Source organism: Calliphora vicina, chromosome 2 (assembly GCF_958450345.1).
Source record: "Calliphora vicina chromosome 2, idCalVici1.1, whole genome shotgun sequence".
NCBI lineage: Eukaryota > Metazoa > Arthropoda > Insecta > Diptera > Calliphoridae > Calliphora > Calliphora vicina.
The window spans coordinates 22,899,125-22,916,272 of NC_088781.1; the positions used below are offsets into that span (position 1 = coordinate 22,899,125).

At 30.7% G+C, this 17,148-nt stretch overlaps 1 protein-coding gene across 1 annotated transcript in view; it reads left to right on the plus strand.

Moving 5' to 3' along the window:
* wry (weary) overlaps nucleotides 1-16,215 on the plus strand; it is a 91,379-nt gene extending 75,164 nt beyond the window's left edge. Inside the window, exons 11-13 of the mRNA XM_065499901.1 lie at nucleotides 3,464-3,566; nucleotides 10,446-10,627; nucleotides 15,545-16,215. Of these exons, the coding sequence (XP_065355973.1) occupies nucleotides 3,464-3,566; nucleotides 10,446-10,627; nucleotides 15,545-15,964 (705 nt within the window). The 3' untranslated portion in view covers nucleotides 15,965-16,215. The remainder of the gene's footprint in view (nucleotides 1-3,463; nucleotides 3,567-10,445; nucleotides 10,628-15,544) is intronic.
* Nucleotides 16,216-17,148: the final 933 nt, after the last annotated feature.

A 17,148-nucleotide genomic window follows, 5' to 3' on the forward strand; every position in this document is an offset into this window, starting at 1 on the left:
ACATTAATTTCCCTCAACTATTGAAAATCTTCAAATCAAGTCTATTGGATTGTCCTGTACCAATGACTTGGCGTGAGGTTATAGTTGACTTTATACATAAGGCCGGGGGCAAAACTTTTTTTTTCTCCATTACCCCTCTTGGGAGCATTTGACTTCCACAAAGCATCTCCATCTAATACGATTTGTTTTGCAGTTGTTTTTCGCATATTTCCCATGTAAGATTGCACTCCTTGTTATTGGAGTATCGTGCGTCTTCATGTACGATGTTGCCATTAGAACCAGACTGCTGTTATTTTTGTATCAGTTTCGTTAAACGGTTGTTGTTCATGCTAAGTAGGTGATTGGTCTGCTGTAGCGGGTCCAAGGATACATGTAGGATATTGCCATAAGATCCAGCCTATTTTTATTTGTTACCTTGTGTCAGTTTCGTTAATCGGTTGTTGTTCCAACTAAGTAGATGATTAGTCTGCTGTAGCTGGTCTAGCATAATGGTGCTGCCATCTGTCGTTGCCTAGAAACAACGCCCTCTGTGTATTTGGTGTAGTGGTGGTGGTGAACCTTACTAATTTAATTCTTTGATTCCAACCTTTTTCCCAGCCTGACCTTTATCATGATGTTATCCTCTTTTCCAGGGGGAGGGGAGGTCAGAGGTATTCTTGGACGGATTGTTTAGAGGGGGGTTAATTTTTAAAAACTCGAAAACCATGATGAAAATTGTTCGTCCTCTCGATCGAACCTGGGGTGCTTGATTTTATAGGCAAGCACTTTAACCACTACACCATGCTGCCACTTGGGGGCAAACCTTAATAACTGCCAAAGGCTTACAGACGAATTAGTATCAGCTCGTTTTTCTGGAAAACAATAGAGGAACTACTCAATAGTTACATAAGATGAATATAATACATCGATTCCAGTTTACTTATCAACCTGGTAAATGTAAGGTAACTGCAATTCATCATGTGATGACGCCAATCGAGAAGGTCATAGGTGCCAATTACAAATCGCTATTTGCATTTATTAACATTCAGGGGGCCTTCATCAGTACTATTGATTGATTCATTCGGTGCTATTGAAATAGCACTACATAGTAAAGTGATTCCGTACATTATAAGGACATTAATTTTGGAAATGCAGTCATCGAGGGTTATTAAGTTGGACTTAGATGGATCATCGAAAACTATACGAACAACTGGGGGATGTCCATAAGGTGGCGTATTGTGGACTCTGGTTATCAATGAACTACTGAAAGAACTTAACAAATTACTTAGGATTCCGTACATATGGTTACGACGACGACTTAGTAATGTCTGTTACTGGGTGGGATGACGTAACGATATGGGAAAGGAGGCCATAGGTGCCAATTACAAATCGCTATTTGCATTTATTGACATTCAGGGGGCCTTCAGCAGTACGTCATTCGGTGCTATTGATCTAGCACTGCATAGGAAAGGGATTCCGTACATTATAAGGAAATTAATTTTGGAAATGCAGTCATCGAGGGTTATTAATTTGGACTTAGGAGGATCATCGAAAATCATACGAACAACTAGGGGATGTCCACAAGGTGGCGTGTTGTGGACTCTGGTTATCGATGAACTACTGAAAGAACTTAACAAATAACTTAGGATTCCTTACATATGATTACGCCGACGACTTAGTAATGTCTGTTACTGGGTGGGATGACTTAACGATATGGGAAAGAATGCAGCCTGCTCTGAATATAACCACTAAGTGATGCTTGGAAAGACGGTTGACCATCAACCCAGCCAAGTTAATTCTTGTACCATTTACCAAACTAAGAGTTATTAGACTCAGAGCCACATGCTAGAAGACTGGGGCTATGGTGCAACGACTACTGTATAAACTGTCATAATGAAGTAGAGGAGGAGAATGTATCTCACCTACTCTGTCAGTGCCCGGCTCTGATAAACCAGAGGGAATGCATACTCGGAATCCCATGCCATTCATCCAGCTTGAATGAGCTATCAAGGATGAATCTTAGGCGAATCTACTCCTTCATCAGAGAATCTGGTTGGTTTAAATTGGAGACAACGGACGTATAACAAATACTCTTAAATAGAAAACAATCTTTGGATGATTTTGTAATAAATTAAATTTAATATCATACGTGACATACCGTACGTGGCAGATTTTCCTCTTATAGTAAAACAATATAAATTTCAGTAAACAATTTGATAATAGCAAAAAAAAAAAAACAATCAGAGTCATATTCATTTCATACTACATGCTAATTGGGAGCTTAGTTTTCGTCGCACCAATTAAATTATATAAAATGCAAATACTCTTGGGTATCACAATGGGATCTGTTTTGAATGGAACCAAGAGTGGCTGTCCATTCAACATAACCTAAATCTACTAGCAGAACAACCGATGTCCTGTCTGCAACTCAAATAAAGAACCTATAGCGCTCGCTCGTTATAAATGAAATACCGATCGATGTCGCCGCCAGCCAATAAAACATTTTTTATGCATGCATTGGACGCTCTTGGATTTCATGTGGATTGGTATCGTTCCAAATTCCACAACATTACTTGTTGATGTACCCATTCATTCTGAAGATGATTTTTTGCTGAACAATGAACAGAACATCCATTGCCAATTTGGCAAAACAAACTGAATAAATGACAGCCAATTCGAGAAACGCAGCTTCTACAAAAAAAATGGCCGCTATCAACTGTTCAAGTTCGGAAGTTCCTATTGGAAGACACTTTATATTATCGGTCCTTATAAAATTTCAAGACGATCTAGCTATGTCCTTCTGATTGTTGAAGACAAGATAGGTCCTAAATGGACGGACTTGTGGAGATGAAATTTTTTCGAAAATATTACTTGTTGATCAGAAATATTTGATGTTGAAAACATGAACGTCTTAGGTTTAGAAGCAATTCTTACTTGTTAATTTCACAATTTTTGCAAAATATATTTTAAATTTTCCTTTATAAGCATAAAACTAATTTCACAAAAATTCAATTAATTGGCTGCACACAAAATTTAAATTCTCAAATGTAGAATGGATAACAAAATTTTAATTTCATTAAAATTTATGTGGGAAACTGCACACACATAAATTCTATAAAACCACTTTACAATTGTTTTTCATTTATTAAAATTATTGAATAAATGACGGTGTTTTGGAAAACATAAATACCAAAATTTCTAAACAATTAATTTCAATAAAATTGGGCAAAATATTTATACAGGCACTGGCGGCTTATTACTATGGAAGCCATAAACATAATACAGCTTAAAGCAGTTATTTAAAAGTATTGAAACTAAAAATCCATTCAAACCTTACAAATTTAAGTTTTCAAAATTATTTCCTATAGTTTTGTTGATTTTATTCCTTTAATTTACTGTCTCTACTCAAAAAAACTATTAATTATTCACATATAAAATAATATTTTAAAACTTATTTTTTTGTTTCTCTCTTTTACAATTGCAGCAATGTAATGTAAATCCATGTACACATGGTGGCACCTGCTGGTCTAGTGGGGATTCATTCTATTGTGCCTGTCGACCTGGTTACACGGGTACAATGTGTGAAGGTGAGTAATTGTTGTAAAATGTGAAAAATATTAAAAATGTGTACAAAAAGTAAACATTGTGTAAAAATATATTTAAGTAAACATGTTGTTGCATGAACTCGTATATTAAATTAATATCAATAACAATAATAACTACAACAACAGCAACAAATGAAAAGGTATTTTGACACACCACAGCATATAGAAAAAAAACTTTTATTTTAAAAATCTCTATTGTTATTTTACTAATAGAGCTGGGAGTCCCAAGAGGAAATTTTCATATTCCTGGAGAGATATTTTAAATGATTTGTGCAACAGACAGTAATCAAGTAATTGGCTTGTTTGTGTTACATATTTGAGTACAAGTATTAAAAATGGTTTTAAGGCTGCCTAGCTTTGTAGTAAACTTTAACCCTCATATTACGTTGTTTACCCTCGTGTGTTGTTTTCCACACAAAGTCAAACACATGACTTACTCTCAATAACATATTTATTTTTAGCCTAATTTATATGTTTCTTATCTAATTAGTTTATATTCAAGACATTTTACACAAATATTACATATCGGGCAAAAACTATACTTACAAAATAAGCTGAAAAACAATGACGAAAAGTCTACTTATTCGTAATATTCGTTTGTGCAGATGTTTGTAACGCCCAAAAATATTAGTCTAACACCCACCTTAAAGTATACCGATCGACTTAGAATCACTTTCTGAGTCAATTAAACGATGTCCGTCCGTCCGTCTGGTCGGCTGGCTGGATGACTGTCCATGTAAACTTTGTGCGCAAAGTAAAGGTCGCAATTTTGAAGATATTTCGATCAAATTTGGTACATACTATTTTTTCGGCCCAAGGACCAAGCCTATTGAAACTGGCTGAAATCGGTCCATTATTTCACCTAGCCCCCCTACAAATGTCCTTCCGAAATTGGACTTTATCGGTCATAAATGTTTAATTTATAAATGTATATCCACAAATTGCGCTCGAAATAAGTTTTATATACACAAAATTCATGTCACCAAATTTGGTTACGATCGGTCCATAATTAGTCATAGCTCCCATATAGACCCGCTTCCGAAAATCACTTTAACGTGCATAAATCTCTTAAAAATGTTGGTATACTCACAAAATTCAACATAGTAAACTTTCATATAGACAGAAATCACACGACCTAATTTCATGGTGATCGGTCCATAATTGGTCATAGCCCCCATATAAGGACCACTTCCGAAAATCACTCAAAAATACGAATTATTGAAATTTTAAAAGAAAAATGTTTTTACTCTTTTACTTAGTGTAGGGTATTATATGGTCGGGCTTGACCGACCATACTTTCTTACTTGTTAATAGTATGTATCAGTCATAACTTCCAATCAATTTTTTATCACTGTCTTCCACTACTGATCGTATATTTTGCATGGCGACATATCACTTTCCTGACTATTAAAGTTCCTATAAATAGAGATTTGAAATATAATTTGTAATTAAAACTTGTGGTGATTTATTGTTTGAGTCCTTATAAACCTCCTTAAAGTTCCTATAAATAGCTCTGTGAAATGTATCTCTGGAATGAGAGGTCTATTTCAATACTTTGGTAATCTATATATATAAAAATGAAATGGTCAATGTATGTAATGGCACGTATGTAATGGCATCACGTGAGAACGGCTGGAGCGATTTGGTTGATATTTTTTTATTCGATTCGAACTTTTCAGGAAATGGTTTGAATTCAAAAATTCCGTGTAAAACTCGGAAATTTTATTTTTTTGTGTCCAGTCAACTGTAATAAAAAAGCTACCTACAGTATGCAGTACAAAAAAAATATAGTTTTATTTGCAAATAAATAAGATAAGGCTGGTGTGTGTGGGTTGGGAAAACTTGAAGAATTAACATTAGTAAATGCTACCGGGCGGTCAACTAGTTTTTAATAAAAACGATTCCGTAACTCCTTCATCCGAATCATTGTCGTTTTTTTCGGTCATCATATTTATTAAATCTTCAACATCTAAATCTTTATTTATTATCAATTCTTCAATACCACCTGCACAAATTTTTTCCAACAGCAGTTGATTGCCTGAGTATTAAGTCAATGCAACATGATATACACAATCTAATATTGTAATTTTTTTGCATTAAAGGCAAATATTTTTGATAATTATAGATATATATTATACTAGCTGTCCCGGCAAAATTTGTTCTGCCATAGCTAACACAAAGTTTGAAAACTCCCGCTATAATAGTACTCCAGATATGCAATAATAAATTTTTACTTTGTATGGAAGGTGCCATGCCCATTGTGCCTATATAGGTCAATTGTGAATCTAAACCCACTCAAACACACACAACAAATTTCATCGAAATCGGCCCAACCCTTAAGGAGGAGTTTAGTTACTAATACACGTATAGAAGAATTATATATATAAAGATAAACATTTTTGATAATTTACTGAAAAAAATTAATTTTTTCTAAAAATTTAAAAAAAAAAATCGTGTAAATCGAGGTAATTTCCACATCCCTCGATTTACACGAAACCCCAAAAAAATCATGTAAAAGTGAAATCGTGAAAAAAAGTATCGTGTAAACCGAGGGATAGGTGTACTTACAAAATAAGCTGAAAAACAAAGACGAAAAGTCTACTTATTTTTCTAATAGAAGAAGTATTTATTTTTCTTTCGCGATGTAACTAAATTAATCTATTATAATTTGTCCTGCAGTAAAATATTTTGTAAGCAATTTATATACGATTCGAACCTTTCATCACTAAATCAGATGCCCTATCTATAATAATCCACAAAATATGATGTATACTTTTAGGGGTCAGCTATGAATATTGGCAAAAATTACAAACATCTTATATATAAATAGGCCTCACGTTTTTTGTGGTACACTTTTAAGTATGTTATTGTCCACCAATATTGATGAAATATTATTTTCTCTAGATGTGCACAATATAAATTTTTTTTAAAAAATTCTTTCCATAAAAGTGTTTTTAAATTTGCTAGAAAAACAACAACAATATGTTTATGCACATCTAAATACACGTGTATTTGTATACAATCGTATACTCAATATTTTTGCGTATACTCAAAGTAACTGTATAATTTTGTTATTAGTGGTCGAATTTTGACTACCAGACGATCCTAGTAATATTAAGGACTGCAACACCTTTTGAATTAACGCCTTAAACACAAAATTAATTTTGATGTTTAATTTACTATATTATAATCATACCTATTTGGCAACTTTCCAAATTACTTTTCAACAAACCGAAAAGAACAACTGTAATTTGCAAACAATATTTTTATAAAATTTTCCTATAAGGCTCACATTTAATCCATGGAAAACTTTTAATATTCAATATAAATACATAATAATAGTTATTATTAAATACACACATATCGACAGACAGCTAGACATAGTAAGACGAGGACAATTTCAAAAGTTTTTTTTTATTTTTATATCTATTATTGTAAAAGAAATATGTTCAAGAGCTTTGCAAAAAAAGGGGTTAAATTGTTTCACAAAAGAAAATGGCGTATGTAAATAACGTTCATGTCCAAAATACAAACCCATTTTTAATAATATTCACCAAGAAAAAAAACAAATAATCCAGACAAAATTTCAAACATTGACATTTCTGCATGGCTTGTTGTTTACCTTCTAAAAACGTATTTATTTGATTGCAAATAAAAACCGTTTAATAGTTTAAAATTGTAACAACTCTAGTATATTTATTTAAATTTACACAACAACAGTTTAAGTAATCACTCTGTGTTTTAATACACACACTTATATTACACACTTCATAATGTATCAGAATACACTGGTAACACAGTTGATGTTAATTCTAACAAAGCCTATGATCAACTGACGTGACAGCAATCGATATCACTATTTATATACAGCGCCAACTTCCAGTAGCTTCATGAATTATATTAACGGACAAGACTAGAATGTTCTATTTCTAGAGCTTTTAGCAGCTTCAATGTCAATGTTGCCATACTTACAAACAATGTTAATAACTGCTTGTTATCAATATCGTTGATAATTAGAAGCATAGAGAAACATAGAGCGGAAACTAGGAAAAAACTCAAACAAAATAATTACTCAAAATAATCACACATACGAGTGTTGTTTTTGTTTTCACATAGTTTTTTCTACTAATACATTCTCACCACTTAGGTTTCTGACAACTGAGTTAGGTCGTTGACAGGAGAGTTTCCGCTCTATGTCTATTCTCTATGATTAGAAGTTTCTACTGATCGAAATGATGCAAAAATAGGTATCAATGTTGATTGCAATTTTTATCATTTTTATTTTAAGTAGATGCTATTTACGATTTGTCACTGTTTTTATCAGATTTTCCCAACGAAATATCAATTTAAACAGATTCAATGCAAAGATTACGATATCGCTGAAACAAATATACATATGTTACAAATGAAATGTCAAAAGTATTTCAGAGGCAGGACCTCGTATTATAAAATATACACATATTCGTGCGTAACTACTTTTGTATCTATATGTAGTAATTTGTATGTATTAGTAAAAGCCACAATACATACAATTTAATAACGATATTTACACAAACACACCAGGATATGTTCCTCACACATGGAAAATAAAATATATAAAAAATTGTACATCAAAATTAGACTGGCTCTTATTTGGCATTTTTTATATTCTCAATGTCCCAAGATCTAATTCGTAGAACAAACAAAAATTTTTTTTTTTTAAATAAACATATTTTCTCATATTTTCTCATTTTTATTCATATAAAATATTCGGACCAAATTTCGTATTTTTAGTTCCATTAGTTTCGGTCATATCATGTTATTAACAGCGGATGTTCGCTGAGGTGGGTCAACGTATTTCCACATATCTTTATCCATATATGTTTTACCGATTTTTCCAAACATTTTTCAGAAACTAGAAACATTAATAATAAATTTCATATCCTTAGTAGTCCTTTTATTTTGGCTCTATCGCACATAAAATTCAGTATGTATATTCTGGATCCTTATAGATATCAGTCTGTCTGTCTGTTGAAATCAACTTTTCGAAGCCCCCAAATAACTTACATACACGATTCATACATCAATATCTCCGGAATTATTCTGGCTCAGTTGCTGTTTAAAATCGAGAAAATCGGTCCAGAAATTGCTGAGATATAAGGCAAAAACAAGGACAACCTCGATATTTGACCTATTTTTGACATATATCTGGATTACTAAGTCATTAATATAGACAATATGGATATCTAATGATAGATATTTCAAAGACCTTTGCAACGAAGAAGACCACAGTAAGTTGGACCTACAATGGGTCAAAATCGGAAAAAATATTTTTTAACCCGGATTTTTTTTCACCAAAAGTTTTTTTTTCGCTAAAAACAAAAAAAAATTAAAATTTAAAAAATTTTAAAAAAATAATTCGAAAATTTTTTTTAACCAGTACTTGTTTTTGTTTTTTTTTTTCATTTCCCTCACTGTGTAACAAAAGCTCGCTTTTAGGTTCTCGCACAACCACAATATCAGATTTTTTAACCATCCTCGGGTGAAGTTTATTGTTAATCATCTTTTCTGTCTTTCTTTCAATTCGAACAAGCCCATAGTCAAGTTTCTTAACAAGCTCAATAAAATGTTAGCATATTTAAACAAAAATACAAAATACGAAAGGAAAAGTTTCGCGTTAAAAATGGGAAGCTCGATTTCGATTTTAACCCATGGTTTCTTCGGCAAACCTTCTTAGAATTCACCGTAGACTACGATTTTGATCCATAGAAATTGACCCACTCTAATATACATATATAAGTTTTTCATTTCGTTTATTATTTCAACAGTTTTTATTTCCGACCCCATAAAGTATATAAATATATTCCGACTCGTTATAGCCATATTAGTCTGACCTTCTGTATATTGATATCAACTTTTCGTAGGCCCCAAATAACATACATACATGATTCATATATCAATATATCGGGAACTCTCTCGTCTCGGTTGGTATTCAATCAGCCAAATGGCTGAGATATTAGGAAAAAACCAGGACAAACTCTATTTTTGACCTATTTTTTATCTATATCTGGATTATTAAGTCATTAATATAGACAATATGGGTATACAATAATAGATATTTTGCAGACCTTTTTAACAGCCTAAGTAAGTCGGACCTACAAGGCAACAAAATCGGTAAAAATATTTTGTACCCCGATTTTTTTAAAAAAAAAAAATATTTATGAAATTTTTTTCGCTAATAAATTATCTTTTTTTCGTTAATAAATTAAAAAAAATTAATTTTGTTTACCTAAAAATATTTAAAATTTATATTCTAAAGTATAACTTGGTGAAGGGTAGATAAGATTAGCTCTCTTACAATGGGTCAAAATCGGGAAAAATATTTTTACACCGAATTTTCCACAAAAAAAATTTTGATATTTTATATTATAAACGTCTATGGATAAAAGAAGTTCGAAACTTCAAATTAAATGTGCTGCAAGCTCTTGACTCAGCCACCCTAATGCACACATATTTAACTAACAACCATAACATTATTTAAATTGTTTCTAATTTTTTGTTGTTCCTATGTAACTGTGTGTCTGTATGTAAATTAATGTGTTTTTATATTTTTTATAAACCACTACTACATAAACATTAAAAACTACTATATGGATGCTGTTGTTGTTTCCTTTTTTTTTGCTATATTTTCCTGTTGCTGCAGTTGTATTTGATATTAATTTAATATTTGTTGCTGTTGTTATTGTATTTCTTTATTTCTAATTTATTTTGTTATTTCTCTCCCCATTTTCTATGTGTTCGCCTGATTACTTTTATAATGTTGGCTCCAACGCTACCTACAAATGCATAAAAATACCACAAACAACAACTACAACTTAACAGATGAATTTGTTGTAGAAACTGTTGTTAGTTCCAGTGAATTTATGGTTGATGATACAAGTGCTCGGAATTTTAATGATAAAAGTTTTGGTTCATCGGTTGTTCTAAAGAGCCCCATTGAATTGCACAATGCATACACGGCGGCCATTGTGCTGGCATTAGTCATCTTTTTTGTCGCTCTCTATGTAAGTACACAAAATATATATAAATACTGTATATAAATGAATGAATACATATGTATGTAGTAAGTAAGTATGTGGAGTAATTGCTATGAGAGTTTAGTAGTTTAAAGTTCCTGTTTTTTTTTTACAGCTGCAACTAAACTTAATTAAATATTTCTCTTTGTATATTAGGGAATTTTTTTTATAAATATTTTATATAACTAAAAGAATGCGAGAGTGAATTTTGAATATGAGAAAACATATTGTAGTTTTTTATGTATTAAAAATTATTTTTTTCCTAATACATTTAAAAAGCATTTTTTCACGAATAGTATAAATATTTGATGCTTTTATATACAAACTATAATTAAATTATTCTTAATAATTAACAGTGGTTATTTTGTAAGTAACATATAAATATTATTGATAGAAAATTTAATTAATTGAAAATAGTTGAAGGTAGATATACACAGCGCACAGTGATTCATATTTATATAAAGACTGGACAAAAATAGCAGGCGTTATTGACAAAATATGCCATTTTCTAAAAAATTTTGTTCAAGGACTCATACAACTCCCATTTTACAAAAATGTTCCAGTATAATTCTGAAACTTAATATAGTATGATATGATATAGATATTAAAGTTAAACAAAATAAATCAGAATTTTTTGTTAAATAAATCTCAACAAAAAAATCATTTTATATGTTAATTAATTATAGCAATAGCTTTTTGCAATAAAAATTATTTAAAATGTGAATTTTCATTGAAAATTTTTTAAAAAAAAACTCTTTTTTATGATGGGGTTTCGCGCGTTTTGTTACCTAGAAGAATTATTTAAAAATATGAATTTTCATTGAAAAATTTTGAAAAAACCTCTTGTTTATGATGGGGTTTCGCGCGTTTTGTGATCTGTAAGAAACAAACAGCCTTATTAGACAGGAAAAGACCATACAATTTTGGAAAAATTAAACGTATTTACATATGTAAATAGTGCCAGGGTTCGTAGAAAATTATTGATGCCAGAGCCAGAGGATTAAACAATTGCTTAAAATTCTACTTTGTGGCACTTTGTGGCATCCAATTTTTTGTCCAGGCTTACTTCATTAGGCCTAGTTTCAAATTCAAAAATTAGTTTGGCGGCACTTCGGGGTACTTTTTTCTAATCCCTTTTCACATTAAAAATTTTTGACAAAAATATACTTTTATATATTTAATTGCAAAAGGTATTACTGAAATCATTTTCACTACAACAAATCATGTCCTCGTAATCTTTAGGAATTGTTTTATCCACAAATAATATGTAGGTTCAATAGCGCAATGAAACATGAAACCAAAATCCTTCATGAACGTACTACTTATTCATTGCATACATTTACGGCCCTGTATTTTCATAATTAACATATCAATCGAAAAATATTGAATGCAGTTTTTGGTAGCAACTATCATACAATTATTCTATGCTATAGGTTTATAAATTTGAAAAAAAAAATATTTTTTATAAGCTAGATTGGTCATTTTTCCCACAGTGCATCGGTGTTATTTTTGCAAAAAAAAGTAATAATTTTCTCAGGCTCATATCTTGCAAACAGTTTGGAATTTTTATTTACTCTCTGAGGCAAAGTTGTAGCCCTAGTCATAAAGAATAAAAATTGTGAACATAGAAAATAGTAAAAACTTCATCTTCAAGACCAAAATCGCAAAAAATCTTAAAACAAATCGAAATAAATTTTTTTAAAGCTGCCTAAAAGAATGCTTTAGTTTATAACAATTTAATTATTTAATGGCCCAAGAAACATTCCTAGAAAGTTCATATGTTCTAGAAAGTTATTTATTGAAATCTTAGGTACATTTTTGTAGTTGATTGTTTCCTTGAGTTTTGAACGGTTTGCTACCTATGGAACTGAACAGGTAAAAAAAAATTGTCTTTAAGTGTTTTGCGATTTTGATCTTGATTCATCTTTTGTTGATTTTATGTGTTCACAATTGTTATTCTTTATGACAAGGGCTACAAGGTAGCCAATAAGGATTATACCACGTGCATGCCAAAAAACGGTCACCATGACTTTATTCCTATGTTTTGACTGCTGTTTGTAATATTTGGTGTCTAAAGCTGTTACTTCTAGATTAGTCCGATTTGAATGAAATTTAACATGCGGAAAGAAAAAGAACTAAAAAACTAGTCTCAACTATCCATTATCTCTTATAGCTTAGGAGATATTCCCATTTGAAAATTAAATTTTCATAATTTTTACATCCTACTCCAGTTTGTGTAAAATAAAAAAAAAAAAAAAATTGAAGGAAGGAGTTTTAAAGTGGCATATTTTTGAATCTAATTGAGATACTGACTCGAAATTTGTAATTGTAAGACCCAAAATTAACTTATCTAAACAAAAAAATTAGTTCTGAATAAATGTGGATCAAATTGTTCCTAATATTTGCAATCATATTGAAATTTTTATACAAATTTTAGTTTTAGAAACTCAATAAATATGTAAAATGTAATAAAATCTTTATTTATTAACAAAACTCAATGAAATTATCATTCTAAATTAAAAATTTAAAAAAAAAACTTGTCAAAAGGTCAATGGATTCCCTTTGAACTTTTGACAAGCTATTCCTAAAATTTAGGAAGGAAAATCCCAAAAATTGTGTTTTTTCAAATTTTGCTCATAGGGTCCACACTTCTAAAGCTGCTTTCCGTTTTATGATGCCAGCTTTGGGATTTTAGACCATGTGGCCCAAAGTTGTAATGTTGATAAAAAATAGGTCAATTTCCGAAGAACGTAGGGGCGAAAAATTGGACATGTTTTTTATACCAAAATGTTCTCCGTAAAGATACCTTACAGCAAAACATATAATTGTTATATATTCTTAAAGAATTTTTTTTTTAATAAAAAAAAAGAGTTAAGTCACCTTTCGGTCAAAAAAACAGCAAACCTCTACTATCTTTTGATTTTTTAATTGAAAATCGTTTATTTTTGGTTCCATAATTGGTATTGCTCTGAAATTTTGTATATATTATTATTAATTTAGTTGTCTAACTAACAATCAAATTCGAGTCCATTCGGTTGAAAAATACGCCCTATATTTTTTAAAAAAGTGGACCACTGCATGGTCAAATTTTAAAATTTCAATTTTGAAATGCCAATAACTCGGAAATTATAAGATATATTTAGCACACTCAGGTTTTTTTTCAAGATTGGAAAATTTGTAGGGTCCATTTGAATAGCTTAAACTCGAATACTTCGTGGCTACTCTCACATCATATTTTATATTGTGAAGTTGTCATGCTATTGTGTTTGTGGTCAATTGTGAGAAAAGGCGACACTCATCTTGCGGAAAGCTTTCTCATACACAAGTGATCATTCAAAATTGAAATCACTGAGCCATGTGAGATGCCTGTGGCTTCCACGATTTCTCGAGTTTTCATTTTATTCTGGAAGAAATCATTTTCTGGAAGAAAACATTTTCTGGTAGAACTAGAGGCGCAACTAAGAGTAAAATATATTAAAAATATTTATTCTCTCTCTCTCAAATGTTATAGCTGACACAATCACAAAATACGTTGATTTACATGTATTTTTCTGTAGCAAGACTTAGGTTTTTGGTCTCTCAATAAAGCTACTATGTATATTTTATTCAATAATTGAAATATAATTCCAATTAAGCAGTCACAATTTACTCATTAAACAAAATTTATGCAAAAATATTTTTTATGGCAAAAATGAAAGCAAAACATCAAGAAGAACTCTTATATTTTCTTCACTAAATTGCTTTTACTCTAAAACAATGTCTTAAAAACAAAGCAATATTGATTTAGTTAGAAAGTTTATGACCGGTTATAAATTTGCATACTTTTCGTATTTTCTTTCGTTTTAATTAAAACAAACTCACCCTGCGGTATTCTTTGATTTTAATTGCTGTGTAGTTTCTTTATGAGTTGCCACTCTTTAATTGTGTGACATTTGCTGTTTTTAGCAATAAATTACAATGTTTAGCATTGCAAGTTTATGAATAATAAATTGTGGTTTTTGGTCATTAAAGAAAGTAGATTTGAAGAACGTTAAATAATAGCAATAAAGAAAAATGGTAATTTTTATGGTTATATTATTAGGAATTTGTTAAAAGAAAGGAATATAAGAGAATTTAAAAGGGCTGTATTACTTTATAGGTTTTAAAAAATACAGTTTTATATGTTTACTGTAACCATTTCAAAACAACCAACAATATTATGATCACTGTAATTATTTATATAATTACGGCAACCATAATATGTTAAAATTACCATTCACATGATTGCAGCAATCATATATTGTATATGACTGTAGTTAACTAATATATGTTTGCGACAATCATGTTGACGATGACTCAGAAGCCAAGAAAAACATAATATTGTAAGTCCTTCATCATAAAAATTATTGTCACAAACATATACTTATTTACTACAATCAATTATATGATTGCTACAATCATATGAGTCATAACTTTAACATATTATGGTTACCTCAATCATATAAATAACTACGGTGACCATAATATTGTTAAAAAACTTGTAAACTTGCACAACAATATTTTTTTCTTTGCGTTTACTTCTTAAACCTGTATTAAAGTTTGAAAATTCATCAAAAGCTGCAGTTATTTTCTAGCATTTTTTCATTGACTTTTCGCAACCAAAAAATCCTTTAGGGATTTTCTTAAAAATTAAAAAATGGCGTGATAATATATTAAATCAGTTCAATTAGCTGGCATTATTTTATTATTTTGGGGTCTGGGCTTAAATTTTACTTTATTTCTAATTTAAGTGTTTAACTACAAACAATTTAAACCCTTTAATTGAAAACTCATTATATGTTATTTTTTTTCTATATAAATTTAACTTAATTTTTCTGCCTGTTCATTCTCTTTTTATTTTAATTTTTTTTCTTCTACTAATTACAGCTCACCATCTGCCATTGTAAAGTAAATCAAACGTATCGAAAATTCTCAACACGTACATACGGTTTCCTGCCCATACTTGGCTTTCGTTTGCGCACCAAACAGGCAACATCAAAAATTAGCAGACATTGGTTGAGTGGCAAAGGTTTGGGCATTGGCAATGCAATGCGAGGTGGTGGTGGTGGTGCAACGTCATCATCAACAACATCAGCATTGCAGGCGACAACGGGTGCATCGTCACAAAGAAATAGCGTTGGACATTTGCCAACCGCAAAGGCGTCATCTGGTACCCAGCAACATACACACGTTGGTCAATTAAATGAGCGGCCCTTTCAACGTCATTTGGCCATGAACTTGGAAAACGACATGTACTATACAGTAGATTTTAGTGAAAATTCTCAACACTCACCGCTGATACAGTGAGATTTAACGTCAGCACAAACAGCTAAAGCAGCAATGTTAAATAGTGGCAGCAGTGGGCAACGGAAAGGTGGTGGTGGTGTTGGTGGCGTTGATGCTGTGACAGCTGGAGTAACGGCCGTTGGTAGTTGTAGAAAAAATCTTGTTAATGCTTTGGTTAAAACAAAAAATAATGGTAGCTCCTTTGGTATGAATAGTAATAATTGGTTAGTTAAATTTACAAAACGCTCTTATTAAAACCAAAAAAAAATGTTTTTGTTTTGTTTAATTGTTCATGTCTTTGTTTTTTTGAGGTTAAGTTGATGTTTTTTTTTAATATTTAACAGAATATTGCTACTGTGTATGTATGTATTGCTATTTCATTTGATTTTAATAAAAATATTATTAATAAAATATTATGAGTTTTTGGCTTTAAAGTTACTGATGAGGGAAATTCTTTTCCTATTCCCAACAATTTACCAGTTAGTTAATTTGATTTCCACGAGACTATTGGTCGATCAGCAGGCCTTTAGATTGTAATAGCTCTGCGGTACAATGATACAAATCCTGTATAACTTCTCTTGAACTTTGTGAAAATAACTCCAAAATAGACCCTTAATTATGAAGACTTTTCAGTACTTTCTCAATTAAACAAAAATAGGCCCCAAACTCTGTGAAAGCTTTTGTTTACACAAAATACATTTTCATGAAGTCTTTCAAATGTCTGGTATAATACACAAAATATTGTTGTACATGTTAACTGTAAGCATTTTAATATTTTTACAAGTTTTTAAAAAATATTAAGTCACTGTAATTATTTATATGATTGCGGTAACCATAATATGGCAAATTTTACAAAAACATGATCACAGCAATCATATATATGATTGTGGTAAATAAATATATGTTTATGGCAATCATGTTCATGATGAATCTTTATATCGTAATATGTCATTCTCAGATTATGATAACCATAAGCCAAGAACAATATAATGTGGTAAATCCTTCATCATAAGAATGGTTGTCACAAACATATACTTATTTACTACATATGATTGCTACAATCATGTGAATCATAACTTTAATATATTATGGTTGCCGAAGTCATATAAATAATTACAGTGCCCTTAATATTGTTAAAAAACTTATAAAATTTGTATGTATAGGTCGAACTTAATAGAAAGTCATTTATGGTTTTTAAAATTTGT